Here is a 19683-nt window from a genome sequence, read left to right as displayed (position 1 = left end):
AAACAACAAAACATTGGGCCCGATACATAAAAGCTTTTACGCCAGTATTCGAGAGTAAATAGCTTTGAAAAGTTGCATTATTTTGGCACAACGGGCAGCTGTGCTAAAATGCTAAAATTATGCAACTTTTGGCACACCATTTTCGCCCAGCGCAACAAAGTTGAGATCACCGCTCGTCAAATTCATGACAAGTGGTGGCGTTCGCTCCTCAACAAAACTTAATCCAGCAGGGGCTGTAGAGGGATTTGTGGAGATGTGCACACAAAGGTGTACGCCACCCGTCTGGCGCTCCTGGTTTATGTAGAGGCATATGAGACTATTTGATACTTCCGATTTTGCAAGTTTTTCCACATAAAAAAATTGAGAGGTCTGTAATTTTTATAGTAGGTACACTTCAACTGTGAGACACAGAATCTTAAAAAGAAATCCCAAAAATCACGTTGTATGATTTTTACATAATTAATTTGAATTTTATTGCATGATATAAGTATTTGATACAATAGAAAACAGAACGTAATATTTGGTACAGAAACCTGTGTTTGAAATTACAGACATCAAGTCAGACGTTTCCTGTAGTTCTTGACCAAGTTTGCATACACTACAACAGGGATTTTGGCCCACTCTTCCATACAGATCTTTCAGGTTTGGGGGCTGTAACTGGGCAAGATGAATTTCAGCTCCTTCCAAAGATTTTCTATTGGGTTCACATCTGGACATTCGCTAGATCACTCCAGGACCTTGAAATGCTTCTTACGGAGCCACTCCTTAGTTGTCCTGGCTGTCTGTTTATGGTCATTTTCATGCTGGAAGACTCAGCCACGACCCCTCTTCAGTGCTCTTACTGAGGGAAGGAGGTTGTTGGCCAAAATCTTGCAACGCATGACCCCATCCATCCTCCCTCCAATACGGTGCAGTCGTCCTGTCCCCTTTGCAGAAAAGCACCCCCAATGTATGATATTTCCCTGACCATGCTTCACGGTTGGGACGGTGTTCTTGGAGTTGTACTCATCCTTCTTCTTCGTCCAAGCACCGAGTGGAGTTCATACAAAAAAAGTTCTTTTTTTGGTCTCATCTGACTGCATTACCTTTTCCCATGCCTCTTTTGGATCATTCAGATGGTCATCATCTTTCTCAGAATCACCCCTACCCCATGAGGTGAGAGTTTGAATGGAGCCCCAGAACGAAGAAGATTGACAGTCATCTTCTGGTTTTTTTGCATTTTCTAATAATTGTGCCGACAGGTGTTGCCTCCTGTCAGCAGCTTGCCTATTGTCCTGTAGCCCATCCCAGCCTTGTGCAAGTCTATAATTTTGTCCCTTGACAGTTCTTTGGTATTGGCCACAATGGAGAGGTTGGAATGTGATTGATTGTGTGGACAGGCGTCTTTTATACAGGTAACAAATTCAAACAGTTGCAGTTAATACATGTAATGAGTGCAGAATTGTAGGATTTCTTAAAGAAAAACTAACAGGTCTGTCAGAGCCAGAATTCTTGCTGGTTGGTAGGTGATCAAATACTTATTTTGTGCAATAAAATACAATTTAATTACCGGTATGTAAAAATCATTTAATGTGATTTTCTTCAGGGTGGGCCATTTTATATGGATACACCTAAATAAAATGTGAATGGTTGGTGATATCAACTTCCTGTTTGTGGCACATTAAGATATGGGAGGGGAAAACTTTTCAAGATGGGTGTTGACCATGTCGGCCATTTTGAAGTTGGCCATTTTGGATCCAACTTTATTTTTGTCAGTGGGAGGAGCGTCATTTTACACATCATACTTAATGAGAATTTCACAAGAAAAACAATGGTGTGCTGCGTGTTAACTTAACTTTATTCTTTCATGAGTTATTTACAAGTTTATGACCACTTATAAAATGTGTTCAAACTGCTGCCCAATTTGTTGGATTGTCAATGCAATCCTCTTCTCCCACTCTTGACACACTGATAGCAACACCGCAGATGAAATGCTGGCACAAGCTTCCAGTATCTGTTGTTTCAGATGCTGCACATCTTGTGTCTTCACAGCATAGACAATTGCTTTCAGATGACCCCAAAGAAAAAAGTCTAAGGGGGTTCAGATCGGGAGACCTTGGTGGCCATTCAACTGGCCTACGATGACCAATCCACTTTCCAGGAAACTGTTCATGTAGGAATGCTCGGACCTGACACCAATAATTGATGGTATGGTGTGGTATGTGGGTTACAAAGATAGTGGGGCCATTCTTCATCAATAGAAACCTCAATTCCACTGGATATCTGAAATTGCTATATGATGATGTGTTTCCCTCTTTATGCACTGAAGACGGCACATTCCCTGAGTTTTTCCAGCAAGGTGGTGCACCACCACATTATAGGTGTCAGGTCCAAGCATTCCTACAAGGAATCTGACCCCTTTAGACTAGCATTTCTTCTTCGGTGTTACTATCAGTGTGCCAAGAGTGGGAGAAGAGGGTTGCATTGACAATCCAACACAATGGGCAGCACTTTGAACACATTTTATAAGTGGTCATAAACTTGTAAATAACTCATGAAAGAATTAAGTTACGTTAAAACCAAGGACACCATTGTTTTTCTTGTGAAATTCTCAATAAGTTTGATGTGTCACATGACCCTCTTCCCATTGGAAAAATTAAAGTTGGATCCAAAATGGCCAACTTCAAAATGGCCACTATGGCCACCACCCATCTTGAAAAGTCCCGCCCCCCCTCCCATATACTAATGTGCCACAAACAGGAAGTTATTATCACCAACCATTTCCATTTTATTTAGGTGTATCCATATAAATGGCCCAAATGGAGAATTGTGATCTTATTGGTTGAAGTTTGGAACTAATCCATAGTAAGTAATGTTAAGTGGAGTCCTCCAGGCTAATGATATTGATGACTTATCACTAAGATAGGTCATCAGGATCAGATCAGTAATGATCCAACACCTACACCTCCAGTAGTAAATAGTGAAAAGAGTCAAATAGCACAGCTCCATCCATTGTGTAATTTCCTTTCCTGGGTACTGCAACCCAGCTCCTATTAAAATGAAATTGAACCATTAACCCCTATCTGACCTCGGACGGGATAGTACGTCCGAGGTCAGATCCCCTGCTTTGATGCAGGGCTCCGCGGTGAGCCCGCATCAAAGCCGGGACATGTCAGCTGTTTTGAACAGCTGACATGTACCCGTAATAGGCGCGGGCAGAATCGCGATCTGCCTGCACCTATTAACTAGTTAAATGCCGCTGTCAAACGCAGACAGCGGCATTTAACTACCGCTTCTGGCCGGGCGGCCGGAAATGACGTCATCGCCGACCCCCGTCACATGATCGGGGGTCGGCGATGCATCTCCATTGTAACCATAGAGGTCCTTGAGACCTCTATGGTTACTGATCGCCGGTGGCTGTGAGCGCCACCCTGTGGTCGGCGCTCACAGCACACCTCCATTTCTGCTACATAGCAGCGATCAGCAGATCGCTGCTATGTAGCAGAGGCGATCGGGTTGTGCCTGCTTCTAGCCTCCCATGGAGGCTATTGAAGCATGGCAAAAGTGAAAAAAAAAAGTTGAAAAAAATGTTAAAAAAATAAAAAAAATATAAAAGTTTAAATCACCCCCCTTTCGCCCCAATCAAAATAAATCAATAAAAAAAATATAAAATCTACGCATATTTGGTATCGCCGCTCTCAGAATCGCCCGATCTATCAACTAAAAAAAAGCATTAACCTGATCGCTAAACAGCGTAGCGGGAAAAAAATTCAAAACGCCAGAATTACGTTTTTTTGGTCGCCGCAACATTTCATTAAAATGCAATAACGGGCGATCAAAAGAATGTATCTGCACCGAAATGCTATCATTAAAAACGTCATCTCGGCACGCAAAAAATAAGCCCTCAACTGACCCCAGATCACGAAAAATGGAGACGCTACGGGTATCGGAAAATGGCGCAATTTTTTTTTTTTTTTTTTTTAGCAAAGTTTGGAATTTTTTTTCACCACTTAGATAAAAAATAACCTAGTCCTGTTAGGTGTCTATGAACTCGTGCTGACCTGGAGAATCATAATTGCAGGTCAGTTTTAGCATTTAGTGAACCTAGCAAAAAAGCCAAACAAAAAACAAGTGTGGGATTGCACTTTTTTTGCAATTTCACCGCACTAGGAATTTTTTTCCCATTTTCTAGTACACGACATGCTAAAACCAATTATGTCGTTCAAAAGTACAACTCGTACCGCAAAAAATAAGCCCTCACATGGCCAAATTGACGGAAAAATAAAAAAGTTATGGCTCTGGGAAGGAGGGGAGTGAAAAACGAACACGGAAAAACGAAAAATCCCAAGGTCATGGAGGGGTTAAGGTGCCGGGCGTCAGACTTACAGATCCAATGTTGATAACCTATCCAAAACCCCTTTAATAAAAGTCATAAGTCAATTTAATTGGGGAATGTAAAATCCCGTAATGAAACTGCAGCCTATTTTGAAATCTTCGAATTAACAACCCATCTCCAATAATCTAGGGTTTTTATATTGGAATAGCAATATTACTTAAAAATAAAACTAAACCCATCCGGGCTGCTTTTAAACTCTAAAAAAAAGTCACAGAGAAAAAAGCAGAGATGTTTTACCTGCTGAAGCCTCCAACCAAATGCACCAGCAGGGCGCAGCAGACCCGATAAATGATGGCAAACACACAGGTGCAAAAAATACCGATGAAACAACCACTTTCAATCCAGTGTTGGCTGTTTGGCATTAGTGCACAAAAAGATAAGAGATACTAGTCTGTATATGGCATAATTCACACAAGCAATGCAGAGCATCTGGTTTACAGCCTATTAGTAACGCACATGCAGGCGGGCTGCCCAGTGCTACAAAATGCATGCTGTGCGTACAGGGGCCAATAGTTTACAGCGCCAGGGCACAGTCGGACCAAGATTTTGACGCGGTTTTGATGCGTTTTTTGTGCGTTTTTTCCCAAATGCATAGAATTGCGGGAAAAACGCAGAAAATCCGCAAAAATAATGAACATGCTCATTTTTTTACCGCGATGCGTTTTTTTCGCGGAAAAAACGCATCCATGTGCACAAAACATGCAAGATGCATTCTAAATGATAGAATGCATAATGTATACGTTTTTAATGAGTTTTTATAGCGTTTTTAGCGCGAAAAATGTTAGTCTTGCAACCTTCTTCCCTCTAGGGCTTGCTCACGCATGTGTGCTTGTCATTTTCTCCACCATTCGGTGCGCCCCTGATGTGATAGCTGGTAGCTGATATGTTGTCATAACAGCCGGAGGTCAGCTGATGACCCCATGACACTCATACTTGTCATTACGTAGGTCCTTTGAAACACTTCCTGTGGCCCGGGCTTCAAAGGAGACCGTGATTTCTGCTATATGCAGTGATGCTGTGTCCCCAAAGTGAGCACGTCTAAGAGGACTAACAATGAAAACTAGAAAAGAAATGTTTATAAAATATGAAAACAATAAAAAAACTAAAAGTTGAAATCCACTACTCTTTTCCCCAATTGAAAGTAAAGATATTAAAAAAGTAAAAGCAGTACACATATGTGGTATCTCCATGTTCTGAAAAGTCAGATCTATGAAAATATAAAAATGAACTAGATTGGTAAACACAGTTATGTAAAAGATTCAAGGATGACAAAAATACCTTTTTTTTTGGTCGCTGGACTTCCACAAAATAAGGCTGTAACAAGTGATCAAAAAGTCTTATCTTTCCCATAATGGTATTAATAAAAACATCGGCTTGCCCTGCAAAAAAATAAGCCATCACGTGGCTCCATCGGACAAAAAATAAAAATGTTATTGGTCTCGTAAAATGGCGACACAACCCAAAAAAATTTGTTTTACAAACTTCTGACTTTTTTTCATCGCTAAAATAATAAGAAAAAATTGGACAAGGTGACTATTACCGTAATCATATTAATGAGGACAATCATATTGCATGGTCACTTTTACCATCACAAAATCTACACTATGAACACAATTCCCAAATAACAATGTCAGAATTGCATTTTTTTCACAATTTCACCGCACTTGGATTTTTTTTCCAATGTTACAGTAGACTGTTTGGTAAAATGAATGGTGTAATTCAAATGTACAACTTGTCCTTCAAAAAACAAGCCCTCATATGTCTATTTGGACATAAAAATACAAAGCTTCATGGCTCTGGAAAGAAAGGGAGGAAAAAACAGAACAGCAGAAAATGTAAATTGGCTGTGGCGTGAAGGGGTTAAGTATTGAATCTAGTATCTGGTTGGTGTTATAGGCAATTTCAACAAATTTCTTAACAGCTTCCTAGTTTTTTACAAGTCCATCTAGTGAATAAATGAAATATATATATATATATATATATATATATATCTCTTTCATTTATTAGTTCATTTATTAATTCTCTACCATTATACATATATATATATATATATATATATATTATATATATATATATATATATAATGGTAGAGATATGTATGTTTCCTCAGACAGCTGGTGGAGTTATATAGTTATATGCTGCGTTGTATGCTTTAGACATAATATAACATATGTCTAATTATTCCATTTTCAGGAATCACAAACCAAACGTCTGTGGATGAACTTTCACCGTGTGAGGAAGAGCATAGCACAGAGGAAAATGGTAACCTGGACTAGTGCTCAGTTTCCATGAAGATCAGGTAGGGACGCAGAGAGAGGGATTTAGGACAGGAAGGACCATTAGGCAGTTGTGGATAAAGTTTACTTCTTTCGGTATGAACCCGGCCTCAACTATTATTTATTATTATTTATTTTTAGACCACCATTGCTTCCATGGTGCTGTACATGAGACTAGGTTACAGACAAAATGCAACTATAAATTACAATGAATAAACTAACAATGACAGACTGGTAGAGAAAGGAGAGGGTCCTGCCCTTGTGGGTTTACAGCCTACAGGACAATGGGGAAGGAGACAGTTCGTTGGGTTTTGCAGCTCCATTAGTGGTGAGGTGACAACAGGGTTATTGCATGCTATAAGCTTTCTAGAAGAGGTGGGTTTCAAGTCCCGTCTGAAAGTTATGAGTATGGTGGAATCAGAATTCCAAAGGATGGGACATACTCAGGAAAAGTTTTGGAGGCGTTTGGGAGAGAAATGTATAAGTTTGGAGGAAAGAAGAAGGTCTTGAGAGCACCAGAGATTAAGTGTTGGAAGATATCAGCAATTTAGTTCTACGGTTTTGTAGGTCAATGTTAGTAGTTTAAACTGGATACTTTGGGGAATTGGGAGCCAAAGAAGGGTTTTGCAGAGGGGAGAAGTGGAGAAGTAGCAAGGAGAGAGGTTGATTAGTGGAGCAGCAGAGTTAAGGATGGACTGGAGAGGTGCAACATTGTTAGCAGGGAGTCCACAAAGAAGTATATTGCAGTAGTTGACCAAGGAGATGATGAGGGCATGCAATAACATTTTAGTAGATTAAAGGGTTGAGAAAAGGACAGATTTTGGAATTTTTTTTGAGTTGGAGTTAGGAGGTGGTAAGAGCTTGGGTTTGTGGTTTGAAGGTCAGGGCAGAGTCGAGGGTTGCTCCGAGGCAGCAGATTTTTGGTGCAAGGGAGAGCGTGATGTCATTTATTGTGATAGATAGATCAGGTAAGGATGTTGAGTGGGATGGAGGAAAGATGATGAATTCGGTTTTGTCCACATTGAGTTTATGGCTGGGTACTGTCATGGTGTGGCTGTGGAATAGCAGTGGACTCCTATTCTGTTCCTCGGGCTAGGAGTCCCAAGGCTATCCCTGTCCCAGGATTACTCCTGATGGTGGGGCTACCTGGGTCTCATTCCTCACTATTCTCCTGAGTAGTACTAATCTGGTTAATGTATGGGGAAAACACAAACAAGGGAGACACAGAAAAACAAGCACAGTCACATAGCACTCTCATATGAAAAGACACTAAGAAACAAAAGTGTAAAACATGTGAGGCAGTAAAGGAACATAAAGGCACCTAGTGAAAAGGAAATGCTTCACCAAACACCGCTTGTAACAACTCTGGAATAACACCAGTTAACCAGGAACAGGATAGACTGACTATAGCTGGCATTACCTGCATAGTCAAGCCAACTTATATAGAAGGAGAGAAAACATGACTGGTTCTCTAAAGGAGATTAGCCTAGCAAAGATTTAACTCTTGCTAACCTGACTAAGAGCTGCAGCTCTTTGAGTCGATGCCCGAGTCACTCTTTGCTGATCATAGCCTTCAGTGGAGTTAAAAGGAAGAGTGTAGGAATCATAGTTGAGGATATATGTAGACCCAGGTTAAGATCATACAATCAACCTGGGTATAGGAGATTTCCGGTATTACCAAAGACATAACACTTTGTAAAGTAGTTGAGGTTTCATACATCACCAAAGCCTCCTTCATCCTGTCAGATAAACCCTGGAAAAACTGGATTTTAGCATCGGGTCATTCCACTGTGTATCCGTAGACCAGCGCCAGAACTCGGCACAGTAATTATCTGCCGCCCAATCTCCCTGTTGCAGAGAAAGGACGTTAGACTGCCAATCATGTTCTATCAGGATCATCATAGATGAGCCCGATAGCTGAGAAAAATCCATCCACCAAACAAAAAGGGTGAATCAGAGGGCAAGGAAAAGACCCAAGCTTGTGTTTCCCCACTCAAGAGAGAAATAATTATTCCAACCCTTTGTTCCTCTTGTACAGAATAGTCGGGTCGTAAATGAAAATACAGTTTACATGCCTCTCTGAAAGAAATGAACCGACTGCGCTCCCCCAAAAATCTTTCTGGAAGAGGCAGTTTGGGTTCTGAAATTCCAGAGACCAGAACAGATTGTTCCGGTATGTTGGACTGAGCTTACTGGTGGACTGCCCCTTTTAATTTAACCACCTGAAGAGACAACGCCTGCATTTGGCTCACAAGCATAGTAAGATGCATCCAGATGCATACTGGAGTTTAGGAAAAAGTATGGCCAGCTATAATTTCACGGTGTGACTGTAGTATAACAATGGGGACTCCTTATTCTGTTCCTCATGTAAGAGTCCCTAGGCTATCCCCATGCCCAGAATTACCCCTGAGGGTGGGGATGCCTGGGTCTCATTCCTCACTATGGTCCTGAGTAGTTCTAATCTGATATGTGTATGGGAAAAACAGAAGCACATTCGCACAGTACTCTCACAGGAAAAAACTGAATGTTCTCCCACAGCATGTTACTAAAGACGATTAGCCCAGCAAAGATTTAACTCTTGTTAAGCTATTTAGGAGCTGCAGTTCTTTGAGTCGATGCCTGAGTCACCCTTCACTGATCATAGCCTTCAATGGACTTCAAAGGAAGAGTGTAGGAATCTGTGGATTCCACAGACCCTGACTCCGCTATAACAGTTAGTGATACTTGCAGAATCCTCCTTGTGACAGGTATTCACCACCATTCTGCAAGTGCATGCTGCTAACATTACTTAGACAGTTTATATGAGTTTATGTAGCATATACATTTTGCATGAAATCACTGTTTTGTATGTTTTATACTGTTCTGATCATTTATGTTCTCACACTGTCTAGGTACTTCTCCATCCACATAGAGGTCCAGATGCCTTCTCTGCAGTACAGAAGGACTAGGACACAGGGAATACAGAGATTGGATCTGAAGCCGCAGGTCACTTGGCACGCACAGAACATCTGGAATTCAGGGAACTTGACAACCCTCCGAATCCCACCGTCTGTGACACTGTGTGGGTGACCCACAGATCATTGCACAGCTCTTTCTCTCTGTCCACCTGTCTCTGCTATGTGGATCTGTCTCTCTTATTGTGGATCATTTAGGTACTACCATGCGGACTTGCCTTTGCTTTGTAAAACAGAGCAGACTTTTTTCTTTTCTGTTTCTCTTAGATTAAAGCACTCTCCTTTTTTTGCTGTCAGCAATGTACATCTACATTTTATATATATATAATGCCTCCCACAAATCTTTGAAGGTTCTGCATGACTTAGTTCTCATTTTCCAGAGTGATGCAAAGACAAAAAAAAAACAAAAACGATTCATATATGCACAGTGACATAAAGAAAAAAATGGAAATCTGTTCTTTCATCTCATCTGAAGAAGTGTGAAGAAGATGATGTTGGACTATCTTATGTATTGCAACTTAGGAAAATGCAATATTAACAACTATGAACTGTGCCCACCCAAAAATAAAGAGTTTGACTATCCAGAACTCTGCCAGAACAGTACTCCTCAAATCAGTCCTCAGGGATTGCTTCCCAACCATAATGCATGTGTAACCCTCAGTTCTTAGGCATGGAAATCTGTCAATCAGATCACGTTTACCTGTCTGTGAATGGTTTGAGAATAACTGATTCTGAGCAATAAGCACTTGATACAAAGGAAAATGTAGTCCAATGCAATGTGATTTATACAATCAGACCATGGGATCACCCCTTTTATGTCATCGTAAATCCACAGTAGTAAAACAAAAGGGACCAAAGCATGCTAGTAATTACCGTAGTTTAATTAGAAGAATGCTTATCTATCGGATTATCCGCTTAGTATTGCTGCTTTACACATTAACACCAACCACAGTGTCTATGGATTATTCCTTAGTAGGAAAACACTGAGGCTGATCTTCTTTCCGGCTGTGGCCCATAATCCAGATTCTTCCTCTAAGGCCCACCAAGCAAGAGGACAACTGTAAGTGTTATGTGAAGACCGCACGTTTTATGCAAATCCCTCCCTGGGAGGCTGCAGGCCACCACTGGATGAAATCTGTTAGTGAATTTCCCATGCCAAGCGCCCGTCATTGTGTGCGATCATTCCCTGTGGCAGATTATCGAAAGTTTCTTGTTTGTCCTGTCCTGGCTGTGTCATGGATTTGGATGTTGTGTTTTGTGCCTTGTTTTGAAGTGTCTTGTACCAAGTCTCAAGCTACATCTTCTCATCAGTCTGATTAGACATAGCAATCTTTCCATTACGTACTGAACCCGCTGTGGCTTCAGAGCCCCAACCACTTCTCGGTAATAATGTCTTTTCTCTTTTTCACAAAAGGTCTTCTTTCATACTTGGAGTTTTTATTTAGCCATCACATCTCAGTGTGAAGATTTTCAGGGAGTTTGTCACAATCCTACAGCAAATTGTCATTGCCGGCTGGATGTGTCTAGGTACCTTGAATGATATAGGATCGAACCACAGTCTTATTTATTGGTTTATACGTCAATCATTCCTCTCATTTATTGTGCAGCGTATCCCTATTAAAGTCATTATATGTATCCAAATAACCACATAAATACCATTTTATACCCTAGAGATATTTGACCTGATTAACACTAAGCTTTAGAGTAGATCATGAAAATGTATGTAAAAATCCTTCTATTTTAGAAGCAAAAATATATGAACTTTTTAGACGAAGGAAGGAATGAAAATGATTAAAGGTAAATCATGTAAATTGGGGATATATGGCTTAAAATGATCCAGAGCAGAAGATAATTGATATTGATGAACAAGTTGCAGTAGACTGACCCATTCACTGAAGTCCAGTACCATCAAGATTTCCATAAATGTCTGAAAAAGTAGCATCAACATTTCTAATGTTAAAAGGAAACTGAATTTTCTGAATGATTGAGGTTCATTCAAAACACAATTCTAAAATCAGGATAGATGAATGGTAGAGATAAGAATGTCGCACTTTCTAATGAAATGTCTGTCACTTGTATGATCAGTGAGGGGTCTATATTTAATATAATATTTATTTTATATAATAAGACTTATTTAGTTCTAATACCCACGTTACAAATCTTTGATTATTCTTTAGTCTTGTGAGTAATATCCTTTCTTTGGACTCTAGGTAATAATGTTGAGCATTGACATAATTCTTCTGTGGCTTCCATAATACATCTTCATTGATTAGATTCAGTTCTACATACCTGTCATGTCTTCCTTTTTTTTTTTGTCATGGTTTTATTTCGGATTTTCCTCTCCCTATCTGTTTACATTCATGGCAGGAAAATGGATCTAGGAGGTAGTCTTAAATATGCACACACATAGGATGTTTTCAGATGCTAACATGTTTCGAGAGGTAATTTGTCAAAGTCTTCCTTAACTTTGGACCACATGTTATTATAATATGTGGTGGTAAGCTTTGGGTTAAAGAGAACACGTAATGAAGAACCAAATTTCAAAACTGTGAGGTGACTTTACCTGTTAAAAGTGTAAATGTGGAATATTTTAGGATATTTAGATCAAAATAGATATTTCTTTACTAAAGATCCCAGCTAGTTTTCTTCTTATTTTAATATCTAATTGCCTAAAAAATAAAGTTCCAAAATTAAGATCCACCGCTAACGAGAAGCTTGGCTTTTCTAATTTACCATTGACGTCCCACCTTAAAACCTGACACATCAGTAAGTAAATGAAGTGTGTTACCAGATGACATCAAGAACTCCGACCACTTCTGGGTAGCGTTCTTTAGAATTGTATCTTATATTTTTAAACTCTGTACATTTTCAATGACTCTGTATCCAGTAAATACACGATCTATTATACAGATGTAACATTGTTTGTCTATGGTCATACATCTTTGGAAATAGTTTTTTTACAACAATGTATTGGGATGCAGAAAATATTCTTCTCTCTCATAGAATTTCAGGTGAGGGGGTTGTAGCCTAAGCAAGAAGAGGGGTACATTCTCTGCAGAGATTTGTAAATATCTTGCTTATAATGTGCCAATGGTTGGTACATTCTTTATTTTCGATCTTATTTTGTAATTTTCCATATGCTATGCTTATCAGCAGTGCAAACATTTTCATCAAGAAAGAGTTGGTGATAATGGTAAAAAGTAGTTGAGCGTTGGATGTTGACTTCACTGAACAGAAACACAAAATGTCTGTAATACTTGGTCTCAGCTCTCGACTTCTCCTGAACACATTATGGGATTAGGGGTCAAACTATTACATGATCATTACATTGTATACTGTCATAACTTTCTATGATTATTCGTAGCATCTAAAACTTAAGGAGAATTAACTGCTTCTGGTTGTGGCCAGGACAGTTGGGGAGTCGTAGAAGAAAATTTCTCTGAGCAACCCAAGTTAGTAGTAATGGTTATTTTTGGGAAAATGAGCACCATTGAATCCTATATATCATACACTAGGAGGTGTCAGAGAAGTCAGACAGGCCCGAAGTCAGCAACAAACAGGGAGATAAAGTACCAGAGGTCACAGCAAAGCACAAGGTCAGAGACGAGCCAAAAGTCAGAGCCAGACGGGAACGCGGTATCCAAAACTTGAGACGGAAAGAGGAGTCAAGGTACAAGCCAGAGGGTCAAAAGCCAGTCGGGGGAACGCAGTACCAGAGACAGAAAACCAGAGGCGGAGTTCAGAGTTCAAGCCGAGTCATACACTGTAGGGAAATCACCAAACGTACACTGAGTCAGGGATAGGGAACAGGTCAGACACACACACGGGAAGTCAGAGGCAGAAGGATCACTAAGGCTACGTTCACATTAGCATTGTGCAGTGCAGCCTCGGGTGCAGCCGCGGCGATGCATGCATCATGCGCCCCTATATTTAACATGGGGGCGCATGGACATGCGTTGTCTTGCGTTTTGTGATGCATGCGTCATTGTGGCGCAACTGTCAGGGTGCAGAGGACGCTGCATGATGCAGTTTTTTCTGCGCCAAAAATCATGCAAAAAATGAACGCATGCGTCACAAAACCCTGCGTTGTGCATGCATTTTGCATGCGTTGTGCGTTGCGTCACCGACGCATCGTCGCACAACACTAATGTGAACGTAGCCTAAGGTATACGGATCATCTGCTCTAGCCTGGAAGCATGAACTATCACTGGCAAAGGCTACCTAAAATAGCACCAATAAATAGCCACCCAAGAACCAAGGAGAGGCAGGAAAAGTTAACCCCTCCATGACCAGGCCGGGGAAAGAGAAGCAAGAAGTAAACCCTGACCTGGATCATGACAGATAGAATCTATCATTTCATGTTTTATACCTGAGCATAGTGGCAAGAGGGATTTCTCAAAATTACTAATAGTAATAATAAAATTGCAAAGTGGTTGTAAACACAAGCATCTTTGCAATTTAAATGTTATTAGAAAGCATCTTTGTTCTTAAGGAGAACGGTTGGATCTTTAATTTTATTGTTTAATGCTCGCTATCTTAAGGCCCCCATACACATTAGACTAATATCGGCCAAACCTGCTGATATTGATGTGTTCAACCAACTGTCTAATTTGTATGGGGGAGCTGACCTACTGATGGTCAGGAGAGATAATGATCAGGCACGTCCGATTTCAGACTGCCGATTGCGTTGTTCTAAGATAAGCCACCAGCTGACGTGTCATTCGCCGGCTTTCTCGATGAGAACACAGGAGCGCTTGGCTGAACAAGCACTACTATGTTTGGAGGAATCAGGTTAATGATTGTGTATGGCCAATCTTAGGTCCTGGCCACTGCTGTAGTCTAGGCTCAGTGGCCAGGTATGTGACGTGCTTGCAAGCTCTTTTTCATAAAGCTACCTGACTTGCTGGAGCGTATGATCCCACCAGCTTTAGTGTCTCTGTGCTTAGTTAGGGGAAGCTATATAAGTCACTGGTTCCCTCTGCAAACAGGAAGTCGGGAGGCTGGGGAGTGGTGCACTCTTGAAGCTGAAACTTTAGAGCAACCCTTTTGAATATCACGACTTACTACCAACTGTAGTCAACTAGAATATTTTTTCCCTCTGATGCAATGAGCTTGCACAATGTGTAGACCGGTAGGTGACATATGAATGTGTAGATTCTACGGAAACACATAGTTTTGTGAATAAAAACTGGTGTATATACAGTATATATATATATATATAAATATATATATATATATATATATATACACTATGTGTGTCGGACTGGAGTGCCAAGGGCCCGCTGCCTTTGTCTTTACGCAATGAGTCATGTATATTGTGCCAAGTACTGCTTGTATAAAAGGCTGGTGGCTTTCTCTCGCACAGGGGCCCTCCTGAGAATTCTCCTGTGGGCCAGTCAATAATTTAGGCAAGGCTTTTGACCAAGGCAGTGTAGTTAAAAGACCAATCTAATTAATCACCCCACTATCCATAAACTGTTGTCTGCACGCTCTATTAAATACTACATATAGAAATAAGATTAATTACAGGGTACATGAGTAAATTTCCACTAATTTAATTTTTTTATTTAAATCAATAAAAACCATAAAACAATGTTTTATTTAAATCCGTTAAAACTATAAAACAATGTTTGGGAACCGGCTGTTCAGAGTAAAGAATAGAATCTATGGTAAACGGGTAAAGAGTGTTGGGTTACGGTTATTGGTGACATCATGGTGCTAAGAATTCCCTCATAAGAAATGGCCTTCATAGTTGGCTGTAAAACGTTAGCCAAGGCATTTATACTACATGTTGAAACTGGTTGATAATATAAGGGCATGTCCAGAATTAGGGGAAGGGGTCTACCTATTTCATTTTTGTCCAATGGAGTGTATTATAGCAGGCTGTATGTATTCCAGTGAATAGGGCCACGTTGCAACACTAGACAGTCCATGGACAAAAGCAGATTATCTTTTTTCTATTGTCAACCCTTTATTTTGTGACAAGTCTACAGATTTAATGTAACTGATGTGGCCTAGTTGACACAGACTGATTAACGTGCAAGAGTTTTGGGCAAATGTGAGCAGCTGTCTCCATCTCTCCATTTAGAAGCAGTGATTTGTTGACTACCATAGGAATAGAAAATCATTCCCGTGGTAGCAGAACAAAGCGTTATTCATTAAAATGAAGAAGGATAATTTAAATAATTCCCTTCTAAATAGAAAATAAATGAGAATAAATAATTTATAGACCAATGAACAATGTTGTTATTGATGGTATGCGATTCTTCATATCATTGACATGGTCTGCTTTGCTCTTTAGAGACACAGAGGACTAATATCAGTGGAAGTAAATTACCTTATAGACCTGATAACCATCTTTTAGTTGCACAGTACATAGAAATTTTGGGGGCATGAAGTTTGGGTGCAAAAAAAAAGTCCGATTTCACAATTGTTTTTTGGTTTCTTTATTAACCATGTTCACTGTAGGGTAAAACTGACTTGAATGACAATATGATTCTCCATGTCAGTACGAGTATGCAGATACCTAACATCTATACTTTTTTTTCTTTATGTAAGTGATGAAAAAAAATTGGAAATATGTATGATATGAAAACATTTTTTTTTTTGCGCTTTTGTCGTCATTTTCTAAGACCTCGATTGTTTTCACTTTTCGGGTCATAGGACTGTGTGAGGGCTAATTTTTTGTTCCCTGACCAGACGTTTTTATCAATACCATTTTGGGGTAGATACGATGTTTTGATTGCCTCTTATCCGAATGTTGCGGCAGCAATTTTTCTTTTGTTACGCTGTTTTTAATGATCACCTTAATTTATTTTATATTTTGATAGATTGGAAATTTCTAAACTCAGCGATACCAAATATGTGTATTTTTAATTGTTCTATTTTCTTTGGCCAAAAGGGGGGGGATTTAAATTTTTGTGTTATTTTAAAAAATTTTCGTATTTTTATGAACTTTTTTTTAACCTTTAACTTTATTTAATAGTCCCCTTAGGGGACTTGAAGCTGCCATTGTCCGATAGCTTGTGCAGTACATAGAGTAGATCAGTATCAGCACTGCTATAGATAGCAAAAATCAAAATCTCCTCAAAGGAGGATCGTAATTGCAGTCACGAGTCATCAGCAGAGCCCCGGCTATCATGGCGACCCATTGGCACCCTGCGAGGACTTATGGGCACGCTGATGGGAGCATGAAGTGACATGAGCCTCTGTCGGCACGTGTTAAATCCCACTGTCAGAGATTGACAGCTGAGGGTGGAGCATCGCTACACCGGCAGCAGTTAAAGGGAACCTGTCACCCCCAAAATCGATGGTGAGGTAAGCTCACCATCATCAGGAGCTTTTCTACAGCATTCTGTAATGCTGTAGATAAGCCGCCGATGTTACCTGAAAGAGGAGAAAAAGACGTTAGATTATACTCACCCAGGGGCGGTCCTGCTCCGATGGGTGTCAGGTCCGCTCCGGCGCCTCCCATCTTCATTCCATGATGTCCTCTTCTGGTCTTCACACCGCGGCTCCGGCGCAAGCGTACTTTGTCTGCCCTGCGGAGGGCAGAGCAAAGTACTGCAGTGCGCAGGCGCCGGGCCTCTCTGACCTTTCCGGCGCCTGCACACTGTAGTACTTTCCTCTGCCCTCAACAGGGCAGACAAAGTACGCCTGCGCCGGAGCCGCGGCGTGAAGACCCGAAGAGGACGTCATGGAATGAAGATGGGAGGCGCCGGAGCGGACCTGAGACACCCATTTGACCAGACCGCAGCGGGACCGCCCCTGGGTGAGTATAATATAACGTCTTTTTCTCCTATTTCAGGTTACAGAATGCTGTAGATAAGCCCCTGATGACGGTGAGCTTACCTCACCATCGATTTTGGGGGTGACAGGTTCCCTTTAAGGGCACATGATGGTTGACTAAATCAGCGGTCATCTGCTGAGAAAGATGGGGGCCCAGCGTGTGAGCTCACATCAAAGGCAGGGGCACGACATATGATGCAAATATATATCGTGACGGGGTTAATGAATCTAGCATGTCTGAAAAAGTGGTGTGCACCTCCATGCACCTTGACACAAATCTTTCTCTAGTCAGATACAGGAGTAAGATTTCTGGCGTAAGGTATGCCACAGCTCATGACCTGTGGTTTCACACTGCCATTCAGTCTCGTTATAGCAAAAAGTGGCACATTTTTTGCCCAAGCTCAAGTTGCTCAAAATTTTTGTGAATAATCAAAATGTTTTGTCCCAGATTTCTGTTGAAAACACTTTGATGAACTGGGGCCCGTGTCTTTAGTTTTAATAGTCAACTATTTGGTAAGTGGCGTACATGTGTCCTATTTAGATAAATGGTATATGGCTGTCCTGTAACAAAGACGCATTGTGCCACTGAGGAGCCTGACCCTAATTCTGGACTAATTATGATTAAGAGATGGCAATAATCAACTGCTTTCATCGAGCAGCGGTCTCCTAACCTTGAGCTGAGCCTAAGACTACAGAACAAGGTGTTGCCCAGATTGCAGGTTGCCGAGTGTGGCAGGTTTCCTATGTTCGGCTTCTTATCTTGCTGAAAACCTTTGCACTGCTATAACTGATGCAAAAAACACCTCACAGATACACATTGTCAGATTTAAACTATGCGCATGTAAAATAACAGAGGGAGACTATTACTCCTTAGAATGTACATCTGTCTTTAATTCCTAATTAATATGATATTAATAAAGCATCTCTGAAATCTAGTTTGTTGGCTCTTATTTATACTGTATAAGATCTGTTTTACAAGTACATCATTCCATGTTGTATTAGGAGACTTGCTACAGACAGAGCGGTATCAGTCACTTTGTAGGCCTGCCCACTGGACTCCAAAACACAAAAAGAACAAAGATTAAGATAAAGGAAAAAATACACCTTATACTTAATGTCCCACACAGTCTGTTCAGTTTTTCTTGTGCCTGTATATCAGTTATGCAACAGCATCAGAACTGAAATAAATGATAGTGATACTGATCTAGGTACAAGTCTTACAACTGTTGAAATATGAGCACTTGTGCCTAACAGCCTGGATCTGCAGTTACATTCAATGGCCATCCCTTAATGTCGTACAGTTTATGAAGCTTAAAGGGAACCTGTCATGTCCAAAAATGATATTAACCTGCAGATAAGTGGTTAATCTTCTAGAATTGTACAGCTATGCAGCACAGAAATCCTTGCTACCAAGTGGAAATGAACTTTAGGGCTCATGCCCATTTGCGAGAAAAACGGACCAGTGGAATCAGATAAAAAATCAGATTGCACTCGGACCAATGTTATTCAATTTGTGACATCTCATCTGCGATGTTTTTCTCGGCTGAAATGGGACTGAGAAAAAAATTACAGCATGCTGCGATTTTCTGCGTATCTTGGATGAGACTCGCCAATGCAAGTCAATGGATGCAAGAAAAAAACAAGCAGCACTCGTACCATGCGAGTGCTGTCTGTTTTTTACGCACTGGTGTCCTTTGAAAAGGCGGCAATTCATGTGTGGTGTACAGTAAAATCACACTGACAGATTAGAATAGAAAATATAGAATAGATATATACAGTATATATACATGTCAGTAACACGCACATATATATGTATTTATATTGAACTGAAAGATAGAATAAAATCCAGTAATTCATCTGCCGGCTTCTGTAAAATTACTGCAGGAGCCGACAGGATAGAAGAGATGAATTACATACAGTAAGTACATATAGAATAGGTAGATATATAGATGTAAGTAACAAATACAATTAGTACAATGTATGTGCAAATTACTGGACATGTATTTAATTAATAAATGATTATTCATTGGGGAAAAAAATGGCGGTGGCTTTCGCGCAATTTTCAAAACCAGCAGAGGGAAAGCCAGCGACTGGGGGCAGATGTTTATAGCTAGGGAAGGGGGTAATACCCATGGAGCTTCCCAGGCTATTAATATCAGCTCGCAGCTGTATACTTAGCCTTTAATGGCTATTAAAATGGGGAACTACCCAAAAAATTATGTGGGGTTCCCCCATAATTAATGACCAGCAAAGGCTATGCAGACAGCTGTGGGCTGATTTTAAAAGCCTA

The 19683-nt window shown here is 40.5% G+C and overlaps 1 protein-coding gene across 7 annotated transcripts in view; it reads left to right on the top strand.

The window, feature by feature from the left end:
• Positions 1-10039, top strand: part of PDE1B (phosphodiesterase 1B) — a 548753-nt gene extending 538714 nt beyond the window's left edge. For 4 of the 7 annotated variants that reach the window (XM_069758701.1, XM_069758704.1, XM_069758706.1 and 1 more), the window contains 2 exons: positions 6569-6637; positions 9543-9993. In XM_069758701.1, the coding sequence (XP_069614802.1) occupies positions 6569-6637; positions 9543-9562 (89 nt within the window). In that variant the 3' untranslated portion in view covers positions 9563-9993. Of the gene's footprint in view, positions 1-6568; positions 6675-9542 lie in introns of all 7 variants that reach the window. The other 3 variants (XM_069758702.1, XM_069758707.1, XM_069758705.1) reach the window with 2 other exon arrangements.
• Positions 10040-19683: the final 9644 nt, after the last annotated feature.

This window comes from Ranitomeya imitator, chromosome 3 (genome assembly GCF_032444005.1).
Source record: "Ranitomeya imitator isolate aRanImi1 chromosome 3, aRanImi1.pri, whole genome shotgun sequence".
Classification (NCBI taxonomy): domain Eukaryota; kingdom Metazoa; phylum Chordata; class Amphibia; order Anura; family Dendrobatidae; genus Ranitomeya; species Ranitomeya imitator.
The sequence above is the reverse complement of the archived record's forward strand: the minus strand, read 5'-3'. Positions and strand labels throughout refer to the sequence as shown.